At 44.6% G+C, this 25,909-nt stretch overlaps 1 protein-coding gene across 3 annotated transcripts in view; it reads left to right on the forward strand.

Annotated features, from left to right (window-relative positions):
- Window positions 1–25,909, forward strand: part of PRDM16 (PR/SET domain 16) — a 473,609-nt gene that overhangs the window by 255,282 nt on the left and 192,418 nt on the right. For all 3 annotated transcript variants that reach the window (XM_044445479.1, XM_044445481.1, XM_044445480.1), the window contains exon 3: window positions 2,282–2,332. In XM_044445479.1, the coding sequence (XP_044301414.1) occupies window positions 2,282–2,332 (51 nt within the window). The remainder of the gene's footprint in view (window positions 1–2,281; window positions 2,333–25,909) is intronic.

A 25,909-nucleotide genomic window follows, 5' to 3' on the forward strand; every position in this document is an offset into this window, starting at 1 on the left:
ACCAGAGTCGTATAGAGTGGTAGTAATAAATGACCACCGCATCACACTGCTGCCTCATGTTCAGCCTGCAACCAGCACCCCGAGATCCATTTCACAAGTGCTGCTCTCCAGCCACTTGTCCCCTAGCCTGTACTTATGACAGCTATTCCTATGCCCCAAGTGCAAGACCTGGCACTTATCTGCATTGAATGCCATCCTGTTGCCAAGCATGTCCTCTTCCAGAAGTGCTTCCTGGCATCCAAATGGAACCTTGGCTCCCTGAGCTTTGCTCCCTTGGAGCGCATCCTGCCTTCCTCTGCAGGGGAGAACAGGTCTCTACCCACCTCCGTGTGACACCCCCTCACATGCCTGTATGTTGCCAACAGATCCCCTCGGAGTCTCCTCAGAGACTTTGCCATGAGTAGAAGTCTGGGGGGAGCCAGTGGCTGGGAAACCGGAGCTGTGGGAGTGGAGAAAAAGGTGAAGGGCAAACCAGAAGGCGGACACAAGGCAGAATGGAAGAAGATGAGCAAGGAGGAGAGCTCAGAATTGGTCAAATAAGGTTCAGCCGCTGCAGGAAGTGCTCTTAAATTCCTCCTTGCCCCAGGAGGGTCCAGGGAAGAGTCAGGACAGGGCTAGAAAGCATTTTCTTGAAGAGAACTGGAGCTCAAGCCCCCTTCCCAGCATGGGCGGCATTTTCCTATCAGGAATATTCTTTTTAAAAAGTTGCTCCTGCTGGATGTCAACAGAATAAAGCAAAGCCTCAATTTCTTGGCAGGGAGAAAGTTTGCTTAGAGTGTTGCTACCAGGGTAATTTGTCCCTGTGGGACAGCTAAAGGGGCTTCTATCTACATTGCTCCAGAAGCCAAGTGTATACGCAATTGTGTTGCAGCAGCTAAACAGACTTTGGTCTAATTTCCAAGCCTACCTGGCAGTGCTTGTGATTCACCTTTAAGGCCCATCTGCTCCCAGGTGACCTAAATCTGGGTCCAAACGCAGGTTCTAGCAGTCTCCTCCCATGAGGCAGTTTGCTGTTTAACATCTCCAAGAAGGCTTCCTTTCCTTGTGGTTCCCATTTCCAGAGCAGCAAAAACACCAAAGAGGTTTGTGATGCTGTTAAGACTAACATATTTATTCTGACATCAACTTTCATAAACTGCAGTCCACTCCATTTGATACTGGAGCGGTCTCCTCCATGGCCATGCAGCCGGTGCAGGTCTTTCTGGCAAGGAAGGGGGTGTGTGTGTGGGTCCCCCCCCTTCTCATGGCCTTCTATTCCTTGCTTAAGAAACTTTTGTTCTGGAAGGAGTTCTTTCTGCTGCATTAAGATGCATGTTTGGTGGGTTTGTTACTGAGTGGCTCCCCAGTTTGTTCAAGCCGTTGTGGTCTGTTTATTGTTTTAAAGAATGATATGTTTTGCAATAGTGTTGAACTAATTATAAGATACAGTGATTCCTGCTGTGGCAGTGAGAGAAGAGAGTAGATTTCTTTACATGAGTGTTCCCCTAGCTGCCCTGCAGGAACTGGTCCTTTTTTTTTTTTTCTTTTTAGCATCCTGGTAGAAAGGTATGAGCTTAGTGGGGGCCATTTGAGTGAAACTGGCATGGAGCAAAATGGAAACCAGTGTGTTGTGGTGGTAAGAAGAATGAATTATGGACCTGGGAGACCCAGATTGGAGTCCACAGTTGGGCATGAAGCTCTTGGGGTGATTTTTTTTATTATTATTATTATTTTATTTTTTCAATTTATATCCTGCCTTTTTCCTACAAAGGGCTCAAGGTAGCTTATGTTATCTCTCCTCCTCCATCTTATCCCCACAACAACAACCCTGTGAGGTAGGTTGGGCTGAGAGACTGTGACTGGCCCAAAGTCACCCAGTTGGCTCCATGGCCGAGCGGGGACTCAAACCCAGATCCTCTGAGTCCCAGTCCCTCGCTCTTAGCCACACTGGCTCCAGTCAGCCACTCCCTCTCAGCCTAAGCTATATAACAAGGTTGTTGTTAGGATAAAACAGAGTGATGAAAATTCCCTCATGTTCCTCACAAGAGGAAAAAAGGTGGAATATAAACAATCACAATAACAATAGAAAATAAACTGATATGCCCAACCCTATTGTGGGTGAAGAATGGAACTCCAGTCTAGTCCAGTGTCTGGTTTTGTCATTCTAGTGTTTCCTCTAAGAGCCTTGCATTGCATGTCCAACCCCGAAATCACACTTTTGCCATAGCTGTATCTGAAAACTATTGCCAATGTCTCATTTCCCTGCAGAGCTGCTAATTGGCTTACTCTCTCTCTCTTTCAGCAAATGCTTGCAGATCCCGAAACAGCTTTGCAAGATGGTGGCATTAAAAAGGTAGGACGAAGATGGGCTCTTATCTCAGTTCTATGAATTCTGTGTTTGGCGTTGCTTTTTCCTTTGTCACTGTGAGAAAATGCGAGCGCTGTCCGTCTACCGGAATCTTTATCTGAAGTTGTTGTCCTTCCTAGCTGCATATCTCAATAGTACTGACTTTCCCATTGTACCAGGGTTGTATTTGTGTATGGCGTGTGCTTTGTGGGCTTGGCGTAGAGATGAAAGAAAGGTACAGCTGTAGCTCAAGTTCTCCTTGGCTAAGTTGCACCGATTATTCCCATTAAGAAGTGCAGACATTCTATCCTCAGCCGTTGCACAGCGAAGGGAATGGTCTGGTTTCCCCCTGGTCCTTTGGGGAGGTGCATGAATTCAAACCCAGAACTTTGTGGAGGTTCCCATCCTACCACTGGTCTAAAGAGAGAGACATTCTTTGCAGTGTGTTGAGCAGTGCTGTCGTGAAGTGTGTTGCCTGGGATGTGACTAGCACTCCAGACTGCCCTTTCCTGGCTGGACAATCCCTGTTTCTGCAGCATGAGGCTGCGAGGTTTTACTTCCAAACATAAGAGTGAAGCACCATAAATTCCGAGGTATTTATTTCTGAGTAGACATGTACTGAATGAAATGAACTCACAGATATGAAATGAAGACTCTTTCAGTATCGTCGTTCCCCTGCCTCCAAGCACAGCGAGTGCATTATAAACTCCCAATACTTAACTTTTCTTAATGCCTGTTATATTGTGCATTATGCATGCATAAATATTTTTATTTATTTTATATGTGTGTTTATATGCCACTTATTTATACATGTATTTATAGGCCACTTATAAATGCCAAGGCCTTCCTCTTTGCCATGGCATTCAGTTTCTTGGGTATGTCTGTGTGTCTCCCTCACCCCCTTCTATACCAGCCGGATAAAGCACTGTAGGGTTGGCCAGATGGAGAAGTTTTCCAGAGAATGTGCATTTGGTTGCATCAGTATTCTTTTCTCCCCTTTTTAAATGTTTGTTGCAAATTTAAAACAACACGGAAAGGGAGCAGTATGTGTACCGGAAGGAAATTTTTAAAAAGGGAATGAGAAGCTGGTTGTTACCTACCAAGCCTTGCATGGTTGGGGACCTGGTGAAGCAGAGGTCATTCTGCAACCCCCCTGGACTTGCCCAGGCAGTAAGGTCACCCAGCGCCTCTGCTTATACGCCTGCCATTAAAATGCAGGTTGTAAGAGAAGGGCCTTTTTAGGGGTGGCTCGTCCCTTTGGAGCTCCTCATGAGGCAAGCATCTTGATCCTTCATTGGCTGTTTTCTGGGTGTTCCAGAGCACTTTTTATTGAATACAGCTATTGACCTGTATATTTAGCTGCTGCTTGTTTGTTTGTTTGTTTAAGACAACCATGTCAGTTTTATATTAAGGAAGAATGCTTGCTATATCTTAGGCAGTTCTGTGATTTCATTTGTGAACCATTTTAAGAAGGCCTTTGGACCTGAGCGAAGATATAAATAACTATATGATGTCAGAAACTTTTAGAGAAAATAAAACATACAATTCTTTAAAAACACCAACAGATCCAATGCAGAATGAATGTAAACACTTTTGAGTTAAAATTATTCTGTCTGAGGTTATTATTCCAAGACAGGATTAAGCAATTCCAATCAGGAATGAGAGAGTCAGTGCCACGCACATGCTTAGCTCCGCTAGGAAAGTAGCAGTTAGCTTATTTAGCATGATAACATCCCAGCCAGCCGTTCCAGGGTGGAGTTCTGACAGAGGGGTTTTGTCCAAGCTTGAGAGAACTGAAAGTTGTAACAAACGGACCGTGCCCCAAACCACAATCCAGGATAAAGGCAAAACAAAGCGAGCCCACAGAATAGAGCAAGAACAGAACAGCAGGAAGGTGTTCAACCTTAATATACTGCAGAATGATGGACTTCTGTCCTAGGTGTGCATGCAAAGGGTACGCATCTCCTTTGCTGCAAAGAAGGGTCTAACGTTTTGTCAGAGACCTCAGAAAAAGACTGGAAACTGAGGCTGAGCGTGAAAACCTGGAGCTCTGATCTGTGAGCTTCTAGCTTTCCTCTCTCCAGGGCCTGATGGGCACTTGCCCATGGGCCCCATACTAATCTTTGTATGTTAACCTCCTTGGAAAATTGGAAAACTTCCAACATTAACCATAGTTGTAGTTGTCATAGGGGCCCCAGGACACTGCTTTGCCCGGGGCCCATAATGCTGTTAAGACGGCCCTGCCTATCGCAATGTCTTTTCAGAGTTGGGATCCCATTTCTGTTTGAATTCCATACAGGGCTGCTTTGAGCTTCCATCTAAAACACAAAAACATTTCCAGGGTCCCTTGTTTTTCTCCTGAGCTGATCGCCTGTCAATAGAGTCATTATAAGGATATATTCTGTACCAGCAAAAATAAATACTTCCTAATTTATTTATTTTATTAGTGTCTATACTGCCCAATAGCCAAGGCTTTCTGTTTTTGTACTTCCGTGTGGAATATATCCAAGTTATTCAGACCTTTGGGGGAATCTTTGCTTTCCCCACCACCTCCTGACACACTTCTGAAACCTGAACTGATTCTCCAGGAAAAATGTTTATTTTATTTCAAGTCTTTATATGCCGTCCAATACCAGAGTCTCTACTCTATATGTCTACTTCTGGCTATTGAAGTGTTGCTAGACATACAGGGGAAAGGGATAATGGAGGCCATTCCCTCTCTAGCATCAGACATTCAGGATGCCGTGTGCCTGTAGCCCCTGCAGTGGCCGGGGAGGGTGCAGACCTGCCCATGGAGGCCAGGAATGGAGCAGCGTTTCAGTGAGAATATAGTGGCTATTTTGAAGGACCACTGAGGAGCAGATGACCACAAGGCTGAGCTTACAAGGTGTCAGCTGGGCCTGGAAGATGCTGGTGACTCATGCATGGAGCCTTCTGGACATAAGATGCTGTTGTGTGGAGGCTGGGTGGAAATTTCAGGCTTTGGAGATATATGGGAAGATCCTGATGCGGGAGAGTCCCTTCTCCGGGAACCCTCCATGAAAGAAATTAGGAGAGTAAGTACCCGGAGGAGGGCTTTCTCTGCAGTGGCACCCAACCTATGGAATTCATTCCCCAAAGAGGTCCGCCTGGCACCGTCGTTACTGGTTTTTCGGCGCCAGGTAAAGACCTTTTTATTTAAACATCATTTCAATTGTTAAAACATATGATCTGGCCTGGGCAACTTCTTCTTCCTTCTCTTTCTCCTCCTATATTTTTATTTTATACTGATAATTTTAATTTTGTATTTGTAAATCAATGTATTTTTTGTATTGTTATATTTAATGGTAATTTATTATGTACTATTGTATTTCAATGTATTTTATCATGTTGTAAGCCGCCCCGAGGTTTCGGCAAGGGGCGGCATAGAAATGTAATAATAATAATAATAATAATAATAATAATAATGGATTTGGCTGAACAGCTTCAGCGCTGGTGACCTTGCATAGCAGTACTGTACTGGTCCGACTGGCAAATTCTGCCTTGTTTGGTGATATTAGTCAGTGCGGAGGGTAAGAGTGCAGGGCTGGGACTCAGACAACCCAGGTTCTAGTCCCTGCTCAGCTGTGGATCTTAGACTAGCCACAGACTCTCGGTCCAACCTGTCTCACAGGGTGGTTGTTGTAGGGATAAGACTGAGAGGAGGAGGAGGAGAATGTAAACTGTCTTTAGTTTGTTATAAGGAAAAAGTGGGATATGAATCTAATAAATGTTAGCAAGGTTGGCCAAGTCTCTCAGAACTCTTGCTGTAACCTCATGGTGCCCAAGTGGACTTTTTATAGATTCAGTGCAATGGGTTTCCATGTAATCCATCACAGCAATTCGAAGCATGTTGCCTCTGAGTCAGCATGAAACAGAAGCTACCTGAGCTTAGCAAAACCAGTGTGCTGCTTCACATCGCCTGTCCAGCTGCCCGCAACATCTGTATGCCCTCATCCCATGGAGGGCGTGTGTCCTCTCTGCTCCTATTTTGGTGTTATTAAGATCTGCATTTTTGGGTGTATCCAGCAGTAGGTCTTCATTGCAAAAGATCACAGGCTGCAACAGAAAATTGAAGTCACTGTCTTTCTGCGACCGGCTTGTAACAATGCTTTTCAAGCTCTGAAAGTTAAAAGGAAGCATCCAAATAGCTTCTGCCAATAATTATTAAATTCTAGACTAGGTGGTTCCTAGAGGCAGTTTTGGAAGAGATACCTAGACATATTGATTCCCAGCACAGCCTATTCCAAGTGGCAAATCATCTTTCATTTCGAAGTGAGACTTGGTAGCTGGGATTCCTCTATGAAATGCCCTCGTTAGCCCATCCCGTGACCTCGTGGTCATGGTGAACTTTTAAACCTCTTTCATCTCCCTAGCGCATCAGGCATTTGTCCAGACCTCGGGGGGAACCTATTATCCTGAGCTATGTGGTGACAAAGTGACAGTTCTGATTATCATAACTTTATTCACCACAAAACGGGAAGTGTCAGATCTGTGTCATTCCGCAGTTTCTTTGCACCCTCAGCCAACCTGTTCCAAGCGTTCCCAAAAGCCCTTCAGATGAACCCGATCCATTTCACAGATCTCTTCTCTGTAGCAAAGATGCAGCAGTTTGAAACATTTGCCTCAAAAGGTTCAGAGCTGGGCAGTGTTTGTTTCTCTTAATTTTCCTCCTCTTCTTCCTCTTCTCTCTCTCTCTCTCTCTCTCACACACACACACACACACACACACACTCTCTCTCTCTCTCTCTCTCTCTCTCTCACATTGACAATTAGAATATCTGGCACAGGGTCAGAGCAATGGAGGTCGAAGCTGTAGGGTAAAGAGTTCAAGTCTACGTTTAATGGCATGTGAAGCCACTTGCTGCCAGTCAGAAGGGTTGGGTGCTGATGGAGAAGATTAAACAATGAGAAACCTACACTGTGGTAGGGGGTTTTGGATGGATGCCACAAACCAGTGCTTGGATTATGGGGATGGAATGGCCAAACAGGTTGTAGGTATTTTTCGGGCAAGTGCCACCCCAGCAACTCCCAATTTTAGCCAGCTCATGCCCTCCACTCACACCTCCTTACACCAAAAGCTTCAGAGGACACCATGAAGGTGGACTGGCCCTCTCGTCCTGTAAGCAGCTGTGAGCGGGTCTACGCAGCCAACCTAACAAAACCACGTGGTGCTGCCAATGAGACCATTCTGTTTTTTCTTACGCATGGACCCAGAAAAAGATGGTGGAGAGGATGAGTTGGGGAAACCAGTGGGGGGTGTGTGTGGGGGGGGGGGAGCTTGAATAGTTACAGGGTTGCCCCTAGAACATCTGAGGATTAGCTAAGGGACCTCATAAAAAGTAAAGGCAACCAATTCTCTGCTCTCCTATAATTTAGCGCCGCTGCATGAAAAGGAAGTAGGATGACAGTGTAGAAAACCCTGCTCTGCCTTCTCTTTCAATCAGAAACAGCAGTTGTGGCAAGATGGCCAAGAAAGGACTATGTATCAGCTGCGATTTGACTACTGGAAGCTCAGACTAATAAAAAGTCTTGGACCAGGTACAAGCTCAGAACATTTCCATCACATTGGCTCTGCCAGGAGAGCAGTGCTGGAATCTGCACCTTCCTCAAGGTGCATCAGGAGGTGTGCATTCTTCTCTGGGTCTGTGTGACTCCTTTGTGCATTCCTTGCCTGCCCAGAGCAATTTTCAACATTTTCCTGGCCTGCTTAAGAACTGGTAGAGCTCCTGAGGGGTGTATTTATCTTCTTCTGGGACTGTACAGAGGTAAACGTCGAGGTCCAGTCTTCTGTAGGGTGTCCCACCTGAGAGAAACATGGCAGCTGCGCTCCATTGATGTGCTAAGTCCCCTGTCCTTTTCTGCCCCTCTATGTCCTCCTCTGAATCTGAAGACTCCATCTGGAGGGGACTATACCATGCGAGAGACACCCCCCCAAAACAATTCTCTGCCCTCACCCCATGCTAACTTCACGGAGGGGGTGGAAAACCCCCTTCCAGCCACACGACTGGTTTCCTTGTGCAAAGGGACCTTCAGGAGCTGGTCTTAATATGATCACAACATTTACCTGTGAACCTAGGTTTAAGAAGTGCCATGTTCTTTATTCTGAACATGATGTGCCGTAGTGATTCAGAGGCTAGATTTTAGTGGTATGGAGGGTTATGCAGAGCAATAAGACCCTGTTTCAGGTTCCTCTCAAATAAACATGCCCCCCCCCCAAAATGAGCTGTGTGGTTGAGCTCACATATGCAGAGTACTCCCGCATCGTGCATTCTTGGGGAAAAGAAATTCCCCAACCATTTCTTGGTGAGAAGCGCCTTCAGGGGTGCGAGGGTTTGTGCTGAATGCCATTTTTCATCCCCTCATTGCCTGAGGGCTTACATGGTTCTGAGCCACTGGGGGGGGGAAATATCGGCCACCACCAAGAAAGGGGGTGAAGAATATTCAGAGGAAATTTGGTGAACTGGCCGTTTTTGTTGGAAAGAACAAAATTAAAAATCTTGGGAATTTTCTCCAAAGTAATTTCTTCAATGGAACTCTAGATCAATGCTAGACTTGACATGGACCAAAAAAAAAGATATTTGATTTGCTAATGTTCAACGTTTCCTCTCAAACTTTGATTGAAATTTAGATGGAGATATTAACCTGTTTTCTACTGGATGTTTAGTGAATGTTGAACTGTCTTATTTCTTTATACCTTGCTTTTTTTTGCTAAATATTAGCACATAAACAAAATTCCCAAACATACTACATTTCAATTAAAATGGGAAGATTTTGCCATTGTTTTGGTAAACAAACAGCTTGATAAACAGCTTTTCAGATATTCATTATATGCTTTCAAAATTTTGAAAGGCCAGAGTATATTAGCGAAGATTAATACAATAGCAAATCAGGACAAAAGAGCTTTTTGAAAAGACCAGTACACCGAATATGCCCTTAATTGAACTAAGGAAGACATGCTTTTAAAATCTTCATCTGGCTTCACCAGACATGAGGTTCAACTTTGTTCTGTGTTTTTAAGGGAGATTTCACACCTAGTCTAATTCACACCTAGACTAATCTAAAGGTTGGAAAGTCATCACATCACATGTCTTCAAATGTTGTGGTGCAGATGTGTTTCTTTTTTGATTGCAGGATTTTTTTAAATGGCAGACCCATCAAGAAATTAGAACAGACTTATGACTACATGTGAAACTAGCATGAAGAAAAACCAGGGCGCCCAGGAGTGTCTTTGCAGAGCACATTCCAAAGGCGGGCTGTTACTGAAGACAGTCCCAATTCCTCTATCTCTCCTTCCTCTTTTAGCTGATATGATGGAGTCAATCACAGTGGCAGAGAACGCCAGGGCAATTTCTCACTAATAAAAGACCCGTGTGATCTCTTGCGGGCTATCGGTGTTGGGGAGAGCCCCTACTTGTTGCTAACATACTTTATCAAGCTCTACCCTTTGCATGGAAGCCCCGGAAAGATCAACCAACCAAAGAGAAATGTTCTTCTAGTGGGCATCCCTGTGGTAAAACCAGGATGAGTTTGCTGCGTACCTTCTTACTCCTGGTGAATGTTCTTAAAAGGCCATAATCTCTGTTTCAATTCTAACAGCAGAAACCAGGATAAGGAGGCGGTCGCCCCTACCTTGCTTGTGTACGGTAAGCCGTTTCCATGGCAGGAGTCTTCCATGTGAGAGGGTCCGTGTTGGATGCATTTAATCTTTTTCAAAAAAAAAAAAAAAGAAAAAAAGAAAAAAGAGACAGATGCTTGAGGAGAAAGAGAGAAGAAAAAAAGTGGGGTGGCAGGGGACCTTGGGAGACAACTTTGTCCCCCTGTAGCTTCTGTTTATTTAGAAGGCATCGCCTAAGGAGCTACTGGAGGGGAAACAGCTGTGGGAGATAATCTATAGAGTTATCTATCTATCACTCTTTGTCCAGCCCATCTCCCCAGAGAGCAAGCCGGGAGACTTGTAATGAAAAGGCATTGCTTGAAGAGGCTTTAGGGATGAATAAAGAGACATGTTAAGGGCCAGCTGAAATGGATAGGAAACATTATTAAAGCTCAATAGCTGCCTTATCAAAATCCAATAAGATAGACGTTTGGCAAAAAAGGGCTTTAAATATATTCTGCGACTTTCCGGTGAGTCTGGTCTGATTCATTAATGAGAACAAACTCTATGCAGCGGTCAGGAGATAACATCACCGCAGAAAAAGGAGAGTGAGATTCAGTCTTGAGGATGGCAGTCTTTCTTTTGTGTGTGCACGTTCGGTGTGAGTTCATGTTATGACAATTCCTTCAAGTAATTTTAAAGCAAACCAAAATGCGAGGAATGCACCAACAGGAATGTTCCTTGGCAGTCATGTTTTCCTATCTTAAAAAATTATTTTGATAGTTTTCCTGTTTTGATTCGCTTCATCAACCAGCTATCAAACACTGTACGTCTAAGCACGGAGGTTCATGGGAAGATTAATCCAAAATTCACAATGTGTTGCTGACGAGCATTGCCTAGCCAATAAATATCTCTGTTTAGGCTGTCGACATGTATCTTCACAAACACACTGCTCCGTAGGTCATTGAAGCCACCTGATCCTTGGGGAAAGCCCTTGCAAAGGAAGATGATGGATTGATAATTATGATAATTTGTGAAATCATTATTTGGATATTACAAACATGGCTCACCCCACTGGGAGGGGGTGCACAAATTTACTGGATGACGAGTCCATCAAAAATGCCCTCCAGTTACATGGAAGAGGGAAAAGTCTGCCAGATCTCCCCCAGTGGGATCTATGGGGCTGATGAATGATGACCCAGACTTCAATGGGCTCCACAGAAGGCAGTTTGAGAAGAGCAAGTCAAGTCATCACTGTCTTTTGCAGGGCAATTGCTACTCAGGCTGTGATGCCTAAGGCCTTGGTGGGGTTTGTAATAATACAGCACTAAGTCGACATACATGTGTGCAATCCGTCCGAAGCTTTTGGTTCGTGCTGTTCAAAGTTCGCCGATTGCCTGAATTCCAACTTGGCACACACACAAAACAACCATTGCATTGACGGTCTCAGGAAAACGAATCTTCCAGTGTGTGTATAGTTAAGAATTGAATAATGTTTGCACTTCTTGTCTGCTTTTCAAACTGTCTGTTCAAGGCTTGTGAGCATATTCCTCTGGGGAAAGGGTGTATAATGATGTCTTTAAACATTTAAGCAGAAATTAAAACATCTATACCCATCAGCTGGCCCATATTGGGCTCCCTGAGGTGCACGTGCAGACAGCACTAACATGGAAAAATGCCATCCGAATGTCCATCTTATAAACACACACATGTCCCAATAGCCCAGGCGAGTAGCATTTCAGTGTCTCAGAACTTAGAGCTGGGCTGGTTCTTAGACAGTGAAGAAAGCCAAAAGGAAGAAAATTGATGCCTTTGAAACATGGTCCTGGAGGAGGAGTTTTGCAAATACCCAGGATGGACAGAGATGAGCCAGTGGGTCCTAGATCAAATCATGCCAGAGCTCTCCATAGAAGTAAAAATGACAGGACTGAGGTTGTCATACTTTGAGTACATCATGAGGAGGTGAAACTGCCTGGAGAAAGACCATCATGCTAGGGCAAGTTGAAGGCAAATAAGGCCAAATAAGAGATGGGTTGGGTCCATCAAGGAAGCCATGGCCTTAAGTTGACAAGAGCTGGGCAAGGCTGTCACGGACAGGGCATTCCAGAAGGTGTCCATTCATGGGGTTGGAGGTGTCATTTTGTGAGCCATCAAGTCACCAGGACCATTGCAAAAAGGGAGGTCCAAAGACCGACCTCAAGACACCCCCTGCAGAAGCTGCTTTCTAGGATGGGGTTTCATTTTGCATCCTGTGTGATCAAGGGCCACACTTATAAATTAGAACTTTTAATGAGATTTCACACTTCCTGAATCCTATGTCCTGGCAGGCTCAGCAGCTCTAACACGGCTTCCTTCCTCTGATCAGGTATCCTACTTAGGTACCAGGACTTAATGCACTGGACTGCATCCTCTGGACACAAGCATGTTCACACCCCAATCTGCATGTGCCACCAGGTTTGCCCAATACTATCAGCCCATCTGTAACTGTATAAGAAGGTGAGAAGTGACTTCCAATGGAGTTTATCCCAAAATACGTGTCTCCAACAAGCCAATGCAGAATTAAAAGCTCCCACCATCCTTAATTAACAGGGATGCCCTGGTCTTGGTCCCTGGGAGAACCCTTGGTCCATTTGCTTGCCTCTCAGGGATGTGGTGCTAATAAACTGCGGTGCTAGTTATTAGAGCTATTGGTCATGCTGTGCGCTCTCTTGCTAACCTTGGGTCCCCAAACCTTCAGCTGCAACCCTGTCATTCCTGGACACTGGCCAGAGGGAACTGGATTTGTACAAGTTGGTGTCCAACTGGATCTGCAAATCCTGCTCTGGGGTTACATTTCTGTTGACGGAATGGGTGCATTCTGGTCTGCCCATGTGCATAACGTGTGGGTCTGATTAGCAAGGCACCACTGCTGCTCCGAATTTTTGAAATTTCTTTAATACAGTTAAAGAACTGTATTGCAACTAATACAGATAATAGTTGCATCCTGCTATTTCCTCCTCTTGCAAGGAAACCATAGTAGCTTACACAGAGATCCTCTCCATTTTATCCTCATACCAACCCTGGCCAAAGTTACCCGGTAAACTTCATGGCTGAGTGGGGTCTTGAACTTGCATCTTCTAGTCCAGGTCCAACATCACAGACTTCCACTGAATCTTATTGTCCCAAATGAATCCCATCCCATCCAGTTCTGAGACCATGCAAGAAAAGGTCTTTCTCTGAACTTCTCTGCGTGCTGATGGGAATGCTTTACAAGAACACATCTGTTTTCATCTGTCAAAAATTGGGAGGTATGAGCTGTCCACGCACAAAAAAACTGGTTTTGCTGAACCATGCCTATGTTATTATGTATGTAAAATTTATATACCACCCACATTCTCATAGGCTTTGGGCAGTTTCTGAGGTATTAAAACCAACAGCGATTGAAGTTAACTAAAAACAACATATTACATAAAACTGATATGAGAACTAATCCAGGGAGGCATGTCGGAAGAGATACGTCTTTAACTCCCTCTTAAAGATGTTAGACATATTTTTCCAAGCATATTAAATGTATCAGGTTCATCTTGTTAAAAGAGAAAGCGGAATGGAGGAGAGGGTGAGAAAGGGGAGTGGGACCAGCAGGGTATTAAAGTGACCTAAATAATAGTAGCTAAAATCACATCCTTGCGAATTACAAGATGTAGCCGTTAGATCTAACTTCCAGTTTCAACGCAGCCTCTGTCACAAAGTTTGTTTCCTTAAGCACTTCAATGTGCTATTTTATAGGTCCGACCCGACAAAATACAAGGATGATTAGCTGGAGGAGAGGAGACGGTTCGGAGTTGATTTTTATAATCTTTCTATTGAATGGGTTCACTTCATTCCAATAAGCCGTTCAACAAAAGACGGGCCAGTTGTCTGAGAGAGTCTCTTTTTGTTGTGACGGTTCTTGTTGTTGTTGTCCTAACAGCATCTCTCTCTCTCTCATTCTCTCTCTCTCCCTCTCTCTCTTTCATTGTAAGGCTGCCGTTAATAAAAGGACCAGGAGTCCATTAATTCAGTGAATGAACATATAGTAAAGTCAGTTCCCCTCTTGAGAACAATAATGTTGAGGTCAGCTTAGGTTGCCATGGAAACTAAGTACCTCTAAGAAGTTTGCATTCTTGATTTTGCTGAAACGAAGCATGTATTGCAAGGATGGGCCTGAAGCTTCCACTGAAGGGGTCTCAGCGTGAAGTTTCATGGGCAAGTAACATTTTGATTCTTACGCGTTTCAGGATTCGCAAGAAACTTGGGGCTTGCAGCCCGAATTGATCCAAATGCCCCCTTCCATTTTGCAAGCCTTTTAAGAAAGGCAAAGGAGGGATAGCATCTGGTTGATTTTGGAGGTCCGGGGGCAAGCCTAGCCACCACCTACTGTTCTTTTTGACACCCTCCCCGCCCCGAATGTCCCGGATATTGTCTCATCCTGGGCATCATGGAGAAAAAATGTGACCATTGTAATTGGGTTCCACCATTTTCCCCAGAACAATATAATATCCTGGACGACCCACAGAAGAAAGATGGTGGGTAACGGCAAGCTACCACCAAGAGGAGCACCATTGCTATTGGTCCTACTAATGAGATGGTAGCAAGAAGAAGTAGAAGAAAGATAAATAGCCAATCCTGCACAATCCCCGATGAAACTCTGCCTAATTTTGCAAGCCCTGAAAACCATTGCCTTTTCATCCCCACCTCTGAACTGAGCAAAAGTCTGAAACTTTGGATCAAGTCATTGCCTTCCAGTCCATGATTACATATAAACTTGTGGGAGGAACCAAAATAGGGGGGACATGTGGGACCTGCAAAAAAAATATTGAAGTGTGGAGGCCTCCAGGTCAACATTCCAGCCAGCCATGTCTTTCTTCAGAATATCCTATTTCCCTGAAAAGATCAGTTGTCTCCATGTTCACTCCAAAGCCAGCCAGCATTCCATGCTCAGTGAATCTGCTCAGATTCCTCTCAATACACACATCTAGTGTTTTCTTCTCTAACGCTGTGGCTACAGGTGGTGTGGAGGAGACGGTGATGAAGTTCTACAAACCTTGGGGTTTCCTTAAGACTTTCCATTTGTGTTTGTATGGTGGCATTTTGGATCACTTGCTAAGAAAAATCTTAGTAGCCTATATGATTCAGATGCAACATGAAAAGGAATGAAGAGCCAAAGCTTATCCCATAAGCTATATGCTGTGGTATAGTAGTGAAAGTGTTGGATTAAGAATCTGGAGATAATGATTCTAATGTAGTGATGAGAATGTTGGATTGGGTATCCAGGAAATCCAGGTTCTAGTCCACATTCAGCCAACTTCCTGTCATCTAAAAATTTGATAAGCATTTATTATTTATTTTTATTATTTATTAAAACATTTTTATGCCGCCCCATTCGCCGAAGCCTCGGGGCGGCTCACATCATCACATTTCCTGCACCTCGTTCAAATCATTAGTGAAAATGTTGAATGGTACAGGGCCCTGGATTAATCCTACTCATTATCTCTCTCCAGGTTGAGAAGGTCCCATTGCCAAGTACTCCTTGATCCAATTCTGTAGTCAACTGGGAGTTAGTTATTCCCTCTAGCCCACTGTTATGCTAATCAGGATAACAAGGGGCACTTAGCCAGAACCTTTGCTGCAGCCAAGATATATTATGGACAGAGCATTCCCACAGTCTACAAGGGAGGTTACCTTCTCAAAAACCAAGATTGGATTAATCTGGTGGGTTTTCTTATTGATGGATCCATGTTTGCTTCTAGTAATCAATGCGTTGTTTCAAAAGGGTTTGCAGAAGGACCACTTTATTGTCTGACCCAGAATTCTCCCAGGAATTGAGGTTGGATGGATTGCTCAGTAGTTCCCAGGTCTCTCCTTTTTTTCCTCTTGTTGAAGATGGAGACAACATTAGCCCTCCTGTTATGAAAAGGAAGAATTGTAGCTCAGTAGTAAAAAGGCCCACATTGTGTCACGGGTTCAGTTCTCAGCATCTCCTCCTACACCGGGGAAAAACCTTTGAAATTGTGAAGAATCAGCCGATCAGTCTATATATTACTGAGCTGGATAAGACAGTTTTACTCAAATGTTCTTTGAGCTTCTTCCCTTATAATAGAATGTGCAGGATGTGCTGAAAAACTTAATTTCAAACAACATAACAAATTTTTTTGTTATGTTAATTATATTTGCATTTATTTTCCTGAATTTTCCTTGAAATTCATTACATTACAGCAAGTGTCGTTTGGTTAAAAAAAAAATATTGAGTCCATATTGTCATTGGTGAGGAGGAGGAGGTGGTGGTTCAGCTTTGGGCAACATTGTGTGACAAGGTCCATGAACTTTCCTTGGACAGCCTCATTGAGATGACAAGTCGGTATATCCTGTAATTAACAATCAATAGGCCCTTAGTGCTCATGCCAATTAATCAGGCTAGGTTAAGGAGATTAATGCTTTGTTTCCATCTCTATCTCCAAACCCCCTGCTGAAACAAGTGGCAAGATTTTGTGGATCACCTCCTTTGTAAAAAGCTTGGGTTTTCAATATTGTCAATATCATAATGATGTGGGTAATTAATGGCCGGTTGGCAAGACTTTGCCTCACCATTAGTACAAAGAAATGGGAAAAGTACGGTGCACGTTTCTCTCGTTATCATGGTGACCTTTTCGTAAATCCAGATGTTCTGACCTACTTCTTCCCACCTCCTGGACATACCGTACATGTTGTGCCACCATTAAATTCTCAGGACATGCATAGCTGAATTATGTTCAGACTAATTTAGAACCCACTTGATGCTTTGGATTTTATTCAGACCTTGTAGGAATGAGGGCCGATGCCTAAATGCATGAAATGTATAATTTGAATAACAAAATGTTCAACCTTAGTCATACACATACACTCCTTTTCATATCTTCCTTATCTTTGTATCTTTGTTGCCCTCTTCTTCTCTTTTGCTTGTGGTCCATGACTCGCTGTGAACAATTTGCTCCGTTCATTGTGGAGGAAGTTTCTTGGAGCCACCGCAACTTGGACTCCAACCTTAGAGAAGGTCAGAGTCGTAATGTAACCTGGGCAACCACTTGTTTCGGATGCTTTTCCCCGTGTGGATCTTCAGGCAAGGTAGCTGAAGTGGTGCAGGCCACCCTCAGTCCACTTGACCCTTCTCCTCCTTGGCTGATTAAACTGGCCAATGGCTTAGGGTACTTCTTTGTAGAAGGGCGTTGTTCCCTCCTACTTAAAACCAACAGCACTATGTCCTTTATTAAAGAAATCTTCTCTTCACCTCCCCTGAAAGATCTACGTGGTTGTCAGTTGCTTTCTAGGCTCCATTCAAGGTTTGGTTCACATCTTCAAAGCCCTCGGTGGTTTAGGGCCCGGCAGACCAAGGGTCCACTTGTCTCCCTAGGAAACTGCCTGAGTATGAAAACTTACCGTAGAGATCCTTCTGAGACATCCCTGCCCACAGAAGCCAGTTCATCCGCAATGCGTTGCATCCAAACCTCGGAATGTTCTCCCTGAAGAATTATGACTGGCCCTCCTTCTTTTGACATTTAAAAAGAGAGATAAGGCACATCTTTTCAGTGCAGACGTTTAAAAGACGGGTTCTTAGCACACTTGTTCTTGTTATTGTAGGATTTATTGTTTCAGGCTGTTGTATTCCACTGTGATGGCTTTTCAGCAGATAAGGAGAAATATGGATGCTCAAAACACGTGCATGAAGCTTAGGCAGACTTTCAACTTGAGGACTTCACTCCAATGTTTGTTTTAGTAGACTCCGGGGTCCAGCTGGCTGAGCTGTGCACAAAATAGCAATCCATGGAAGAACCAGCAACATAAGGTGCCCGTGCATCGTTCGTTGGGGTGACCTCCCTATGCATGCAGAGCGAGCCACGTTCAGGCACTGTTCTCTCTGTTGCCAAAATAATTATTGTGGCGGTGATGTGCATCAAATTAATTTATGATTTATTTATTATTCATTTATTTAAAACTTGTGTATGCTCCCCCCCCCACCCCATGCAAGGCATCTCGGAATGGCTCACAGTCAAAACATTAAAACAATCAATAAAATTACATACATTAAAACAATCCAAGTGGTAAAAGCAATAAAACGCGACTTTAACACTAGTTTTTAAAATACTGGTTAAATAAAAAGGTTTTGAGCTGGTGCCAAAAAAATACAAGCTTGGCACCAGGTGAACCTCTCCAGGGAGCACATTCCGTAATCTGGGCGCCACCTCAGAGAAGGCCCTGCTCCAAGAAGATGCTCTTTCTACCTCCTTCAGGGCAGAAATGAGGATGTATGGTGACCCCGTGAATGGACACCCTCCAAAATGTCCTGTCTGTGACAAGCCTCCTCAGCCCTTGTTAAGATGAGGGTGCGGTTTCCTTGATGGACCAGCCCATCACTGGGACCAATGCTGAGAAGGTCCTCCTTTGTTCTTCTCTTCCCAGCCCTCCTGGGAAGAGGCCCTCAGATGTTAAGTGTGGCATGCAGGTAGGATCCTACCAAGAGAAGCACTCCAAAGTCTTTATTCATTCATCTATTTCAAGTTCTTCTTGGATGGGTTTCAGGGGAAGCCCCTCAAGGTGTGAAACACATCATAAGAAGAGTAAAAACACAACGCCAGCGATAGCAGAAAAGCATCCTAGAAACACCAGGTTGAAAATCATACTCCTGTCTTGCATAAAGCATGATAGACACTCAAAGTAACACTTTCAATTAAGCTCAAAAACATCCCCCCCCCCCCCCCCCCCTGCCTCTTGTTAATCTGTCTGTCACATTTTGCATTGGCTGCAGCTCTTGATGAGTCCTCAAGGGAAACCCCATGGAGAATACATTGTCATAATCTTTGGCAGTAGCTAAGTGAAGCCAGATAGGCCTGGACCACTTACATGGGAGAAGATACTCCATGAAGGCCACCCGAGGGTCACGTGGCAGGGATGCCTCCAGGAGAGGCCCCAAGCTACCAAGCACCCCCTTCACGGGGAGAGCATCAGCGCCCGATTGAAAAGTCCAAGACGGGGTTGGACTCAGCTGGTGCAAGGGGGATTTGTCAGCTGGCTGTGGGAAAAATCCCCTTTCAGATCTTGCTGCTCCACCTAGGGAATTTCAGTGGTGGAAATAAGATGCTTGAGAAGTTTGAAGTGGCTTAGTGTGCACAGCCGTTCTCCTCTCTCCAGGTGTTTGATTCAGAGTGGAGGCCAAGTCTGCATATCTATTGTCGTTTTCAGTTTTAGGTGCAAGTTGGTAGAGTTTTGCCACAAAGCCCCACGATTCATGTCCAAATCAACATAGTGACTCCACATTGTCATTTTCTCTTTTTCAATATGGAATTTCCCCTGACGAAAGCAGCACCAAAACAACCTGGGAACTATCCTGTCAAATTGGAATCTACTTAACACCAAAAGAAACGAAACAGGACACATCAAAAACACTTTGGGCAAGCTATTTCTTGTGGTTTCTTCTTCTTGAAGCCCTCTTCCTCCCCGCACCCCCCCCGCCCCAGTGCAAAGAGCTTGATCTCTATGTATCATTTCCCTCCCCTGATGCAGACACAACCGAATTCTCTGGCTAACTTGGCTGAAAGAAAACCATGCTTCAAAACGAGCAATGCTCTTTGAAATAGTAGTTGAGCCAAACATGTGTTTGTTTGAACAGAAATAGGGTGGGATGCTTGATTGTTTGCATGGACCATGTAAGGAAACAGACGGCAGAACGGCTAGCATTGATACAGATCCACCTCCCCGATTCCACCTTACTCTGCTTAGCACAAGGATTACTTGTGAAATAATATTCTAAAAGACCAAGAAGTACGCAGAACGCCTCCCCTCCGGTTCGTTAAAGAATGCCAGAAAGCCCCAGAGAGTTACAGGAGTCTGTTGCCAGCCGGCCCCTGTCAAAGCTGAAGGCTGCACTGTCTGGGCCCCAAAATCAACTTCAGGAAAGGTCATGTGAAAGAAAACCCTCCATCATCAGGAAGCCCTCGGCCTCCTGGCCTTTCTGACATTCTCTGACAAACCTTAAATCACCAGTCCCGGCAGCAGACAAAACACCACAAATTTTGGAACGTTAGTCCCCCGGGATGTCAAAACACGATTGCTAACTTAGGCAATGCAACAACGGGTATGTAGCATCATATTCTCGGTATCAGAATGGCAGAGGGAGGGAATTGACTCTAAGGAATGATTTTATTTGATAAAAGAGGAGCTGTGCAGGAGTAGAAATGCCATCTTGGTTGACGGACGTGGGCTTTTTCTCCCCCCAAAAAATGTTCCCCTGCACAGGAAGAGCCTTCTGGGAACTTCCTGCAGGAGATGCACCCTAAATGAAAATAATTTAATGTGAAGCCCTTCTAGGACTCACTTCCAGGACTCACAAGCTGAAATCATGAACTTTTCATCACGTGTATTCATGTGCAGACACTGCGTTGACATGGAATCTTATATCATGCCATGATTGGTACTAAAGTATGAGGTTCAAGTTTACCCACAGGATAAACAAAATTCCCAGGTTCCAATGGAGGGAACCGATTTCCAGACCAGACCTGGTAGATTCCAGTTCTGCTCCACGAACAGGATATAAGGATGCTTGAGAAATGTGACATTTGAGATTTTTAATACAAATGGGCTGGGCATTTGTCGCACTTCCTAAATGTTGCAACTCAGTTTTCAGCTCAAGAAAACAAAATGGTTATCTTGAAAGAAAATACCTTTAGGTATGCATATTTACATATGAACTTGAGTGTCATTTTAATGCTGATTTAATGTAGAAGCGGTGATGATTAAACTACTAAGGATGAGTGAGTTAGGAAAGGAACAAGCTGTCAGTCTTGCTTTCTCATACCTGTATTTACATTTAAGTTCTTTCCAGCCTATTTATAAAAATAACAAGCACATTGTTATAAATGTGGTAAGAGCCTCAGATAAGTTCAATAGGTAAAGCTTTTTTCTCCATGGAGAGGACAGTCTTATGTCTCCATCTTGGTGATAATGAGGAGAGACTTTCAGGGGGAAAAAGAGTGTGGCAACCTTATTTCACTATTGCAAATGTGGTTGGATACACGGAGACTTGAACCTCACTATTTGAGAGTTTCCTAGAGCAGATCAACCCTGACTGCTTCTTGGAAGGCCAGATCCTGAAGATGAAGCTCAAATGCTTTGGCCACCTAATGGGAAGGAAGGACTCCCTGGAGAAGAGCCTGATGCTGGGAACAATAGATGGCAAAAGAAGGAGGGGGTGGCAGAGGATGAGGTGGCTGGATGGAGTCACTGAAGCAGTCGGTGTGAGCCTAGGTGGACTTCGGGGGATGGTGGAGGACAGGAAGGCCTGGAGGAATGTTGTCCATGGGGTTGCAGTGGGTCGGACATGACTTTGCAACCAACAACAACAACAACCAATTTGAGAGTTAGCACTCAAAGGCTTCAACCTTGGTGTGCAAATCTGTCATCTTCTTTCTCCCATATTTGAATATTTTAATTCTCACATTCTAGCCATCCTTGGTAAAAAAAAAAAAAAAAATGTGCAAGGTTTGGCAAATTCTTCTCGGTGTTTATCTGCCCTCGGTTGAACATAGGTGAAAGTGACCCCAACCATGGAGAGACTCATTCACCCCTTCGTAGTCAGGTGGATCTTGGTCGGAGAATGCCAAATCCCCATATTTTCTCAACCCTTGGGTGGAGAAGTATGGCCATGAAAAGCCTTCAGGAATCATGCAGAGTTGTGCACAACAGACTTCGACGATACACTGAATGTACTTCTTTCTTGACGCGATGCTATACTACGCAATAGCTGAAGGACTCTGGGCAGCTCACAGCCATTCAAACCATATTAGATTAAAATTAGATTCAGGTGCCTCAAATTAATAGTAAACTCCTTACCTTAGAGGGGTGGTGCTTTCTTCAATCGCCGGAGCAGCCCGTGAAATGAAACATGCTGCACGGCATCCTGGCCTCTCTTAATGATTGGGACGGTGTTTCAGGCTGCCCCGGGGCTTTTACAAGGAAGGGGAAGGTCATTCCTTGTTGACCTGCATGACTTCTCCACAGACCCGTTAATTAGAAAGGCTTCCCCACTCTGGAAGTTCACCCTACTTTAGTCTCTCAAAATGTGCTGTACTTGCCTTCGGTCACCCAACTTTTGGGCTTCCTTATGTGGGCTGCTTTTGAATAGGGACGTAAGTCAACTCTGCCTAACAAGCAGACATTTTCTACAAACGGCAGGGGAAGAACTACAGCCTAGCATGCAGGTTATTTAGATGCACTGAGATTAGACTACAGAGCAGAAAGCATTTTTCTTGGCCAAAATACAAGCTGGAGACAGTGGAGCTTCTTATATGTGAATTATCCAAGCCAGATGCTGGTATCAATAATATTATTTATTCTTCTTCTGACATCCTCTATCTTTAGTTCAAGAATAGGTAGGGGTGTGTGTGTGTGAGAGAGAGAGGAGGATTCTTTGTGGGAAGGTGTTGAGGTGTTTCATAGAATCATAGAATAGTAGAGTTGGAAGGGGCCACGGAGGCCATCGAGTCCACCCCCCTGCTGTTGCAGGACTCCAAGTCACACCGTCCCACTCAGGTGGCTGCCCAGGTTCTTCTTGAATGTCTCTAGTGAGGGAGAGCCCCCCACCTCTCCAGGCAGCTGGTCCACTGTTGTATTGCATGAAGAACTAACAACTAGGAAACGAACAAATTAGAGTCTTACCACTACACTTCTACTGCCTTCAGATCAAAAGACATTTCTTCATACAGAAATGAAGGCTAAAACATAGAATAATAACCCAAGAGGGTGTATTTTGCAGAACGTTAGCATGGAGACCATTCTTTGGAGTGCTCCGGATTGGGTTGTGTCTGCAGCTGACCGGGTTTGAGTGACAGGAATGGACTGGAACAAACTTAGAAATGAAAGCTAAAACATAGAATAATAACCCAAGAGTGTGTATTTTGCAGAACGTTAGCATGGAGACCATTCTTTGGAGTGCTCCGGATTGGGTTGTGTCTGCAGCTGACCGGGTTTGAGTGACAGGAATGGACTGGAACAAACGTAGGTTCAGCGGAAATCACTGCAGCTACTTAGTCATGACCTAACTTAGTTTCGGGTAAATAAGCTGTGCAGGCCATTTCGCTTGTCAGCCACTCCATGGAGTGACTGAACAGATGATTGGCCTTAGAGTGGGTTGTCTCCCCTCTTGGTCCTCCGTCCCCCTGCTGGTCTCCCAGGAGAATCCACAGGATCTGTAGAGTAACAAAGCTGCCTTCTCAGAGTGGGCCGCCTGGTACATCTTGCAGAATCGGTGACAGAATTGGCCTTGGTAGCATTGCAATCATGAGCCTATAAACAGCTGCTCTCTCCTGCCTAGATTTTCCACAGCAACGTGGGTCTTTATGTAAGTTGCCTATTATTCTATTTATTTATATCCTGCCTGTTTCCAGAGGTCGGGACTCTGTGTCTTTATGTCCCTGTTCTAGCTTCAGCCTCCAGTGCCTCAACTCCTGCCTGTTCTCAGCTCTGCTTTACCTCTGATCCTACCACACCTTTGTCAGGTATCGCATCCTTGCCTGCTCACAATCTTGCCTTCACTTTGGTCCTGCCAAATCTTGCCAGTATCTGGCCTGCACTTGTTCCTGACTCTAGTTTTGTCTGGTCTTCCACATTTTGCCAGACAACTGATTCCATCTTTGTCTCTGGCCCTGCCTTGCTTTGTCCATATCGGACTTGTTGTCTTAGTAGGACTTTTGCAGGTCCAGAATGGCAAAGCCCTCCCTGAATATGTCCTCAGGGCATCTTGTTTCAAAGCATAGCAGGAACTCCCGGTGGGCCTAGAGAGGCTGCCACAAGCTTAATTTTCCACACGGCTTTCTCTCAGAGCCTGCCAAAATGTGAGCTGTCAAGGGAATCCAAGGCCACAAATGGCCTTTATCCATGAAAGGGCTACCTATGTGTTTTTGATAGGAACATAGGCCTTCACGCCCACACACACACACACACACACACACACACACACACCTGAACAGCCCTGTCAAGAGACCCTCTCTAAAAGGAAGCAGATTCCTGATGAGTCTAGCCAGGGGTGCTTGCTCCACGATGGGAGATTTCACTATGGGGATCATCACTGTGCTTGGTTGAAGGTTCTTTCACCTCTGCCTGCAGCAGGGAACCTGGGGGCAACATTCACGGCCACAGAGAGGCTGCACCCATCTTTAGCAAGATGCGATCGCCATCTTCCTACATCCACATGGAGGGTAGATCCACTGCAGTGATGCAACGGAAGAATGCCTCGATCACACTTGAGTCATGGTATGTGTCTCGAACATTTGTAAGAGCTCCAAGCTAGATCTGGGGAATGGTTGGCAGGACGGCAGAAGCGAGAGTCGGGCCATGTGCATTTCAACTAGACTCATCCAAACTCTCTTGGCTTCCATTGCTACTTTCCAGGTTGAGGAATGGCTCTCAACCTTGTTTTAAATATAACTGTGGGCCTAGTTTCACTTGTAACACTCAAGGCCCCTTCCGATGCCCTCCAGATGTTTTCGACATCCAGCATTCTTTACCAGTGTCCATGCAGGTTGGAGCTAAAGGGAGTTGAACTCCACTATGTTGGAGAAAGTTACTCCAGAAGCTCCAAGGAGTATATGAGCCTGAGGGATTAGAATTGCTACCAAAACCAGCTAGCAAACTTTTATTGGTAGCTTCAGGGAAATTAGGAAACAACATGAGTGGTAGAAACATAGAATTACAGAACAGTTAAGTTGGAAGGCCATCAAGTCGAACTCCCTGCTCCATACAGAATTCCAAGTTCAAGCATCCCTGACAGATGGCTTTCCAACTGCTCCTTGAATGCTTGTAGTGTGGAGGAGCCCACAACTAGTACCTCAATAACTTGTTGGCAGAAGATTAAATTAAGGGATGAAGGAGCCAAGCCTTCCCCCCATGTGTATTATTTTTAATAGCTGCAAAAGAAAAGTTTGAAGTTTAAAAAAACAAAAACCAAACCCAGAAATCTAAATCTTTATTTAGTCTTTCCATCCTCCCCACATTTATATCTTTCATATCCAGCTAACAAGATTTTTTTCTCCACCCAGAATACACTGTTGGATTAGGTCATAAGAGCAAGACTTATTATGCAATGCTGGAATTGTGCCTGGTCTATTCCTGAGCCAAAGCCAAGTCCACCAGTATCTGTTTTGGGATTTTTTTGTGTTGCCTTGAAAGCTAAAAGCATCCCATCAAAAAGAAATAATCTCTCTGTTGGCCATGTGAAGGTGGGCAATTTGCCTTCCTCTTTGGACCCATCTGCCTGGACATGCAACCCGTCCATGCGAAAAACTTCACCTTACAACACCTTCCCACGATGATTTACAACAGTGGACACCCTCTGCCTGTTTTTGGGCTACCGTGGCCATCAGCCTTCACAATTGGCTGCGCTGAATAGGATTGATGGGTGTTGTAGGCCAAAACAACTGGACAGCCAGCAAGTTGTGCACCACAGGTGGATCTCTCTGAAAGAACATGCCACGAAAACACGTTCCTCTGCTCAGCTTTTAAAGGCTCGCCTCAAGCTTATCCAAAAGTCTGTCTAACAAGGAAGCTCTGCTTCTTAAACCTCCAGAGAGATGGAAGTTGTCTTTCTTTAAAACAAATATTCTTGCAAGATTTTCAAAGCTGCAGAGGCTGGGTTTAGAGCTGAGTCAAAATTTCTCAGATGACTTCTTTCCCGCCCCCCTAATGCTATTTGTATAGGATTTCTTTTTTGGTTCTTCCGGTCTGCCCATCCCCATAGATAAGGAGCATTTTGCAGAATGTTTGTGGTGGTTGTCATTTCTCCCTCTCCCTCCCCCTCTCCCTCCCCCCCCCCTCTCTCTCTCTCTCTCACATACACACACACACACACACACACACACGAGAGATTTGTAGAAGAAGCAACATGCTGGACAGGCTACTAACCAAGGAAAGTGCTAGAGATAATCCTA

The sequence above is a fragment of the Varanus komodoensis genome, unplaced genomic scaffold, assembly GCF_004798865.1.
Source record: "Varanus komodoensis strain SLA01 unplaced genomic scaffold, ASM479886v1 scaffold48, whole genome shotgun sequence".
NCBI lineage: Eukaryota > Metazoa > Chordata > Lepidosauria > Squamata > Varanidae > Varanus > Varanus komodoensis.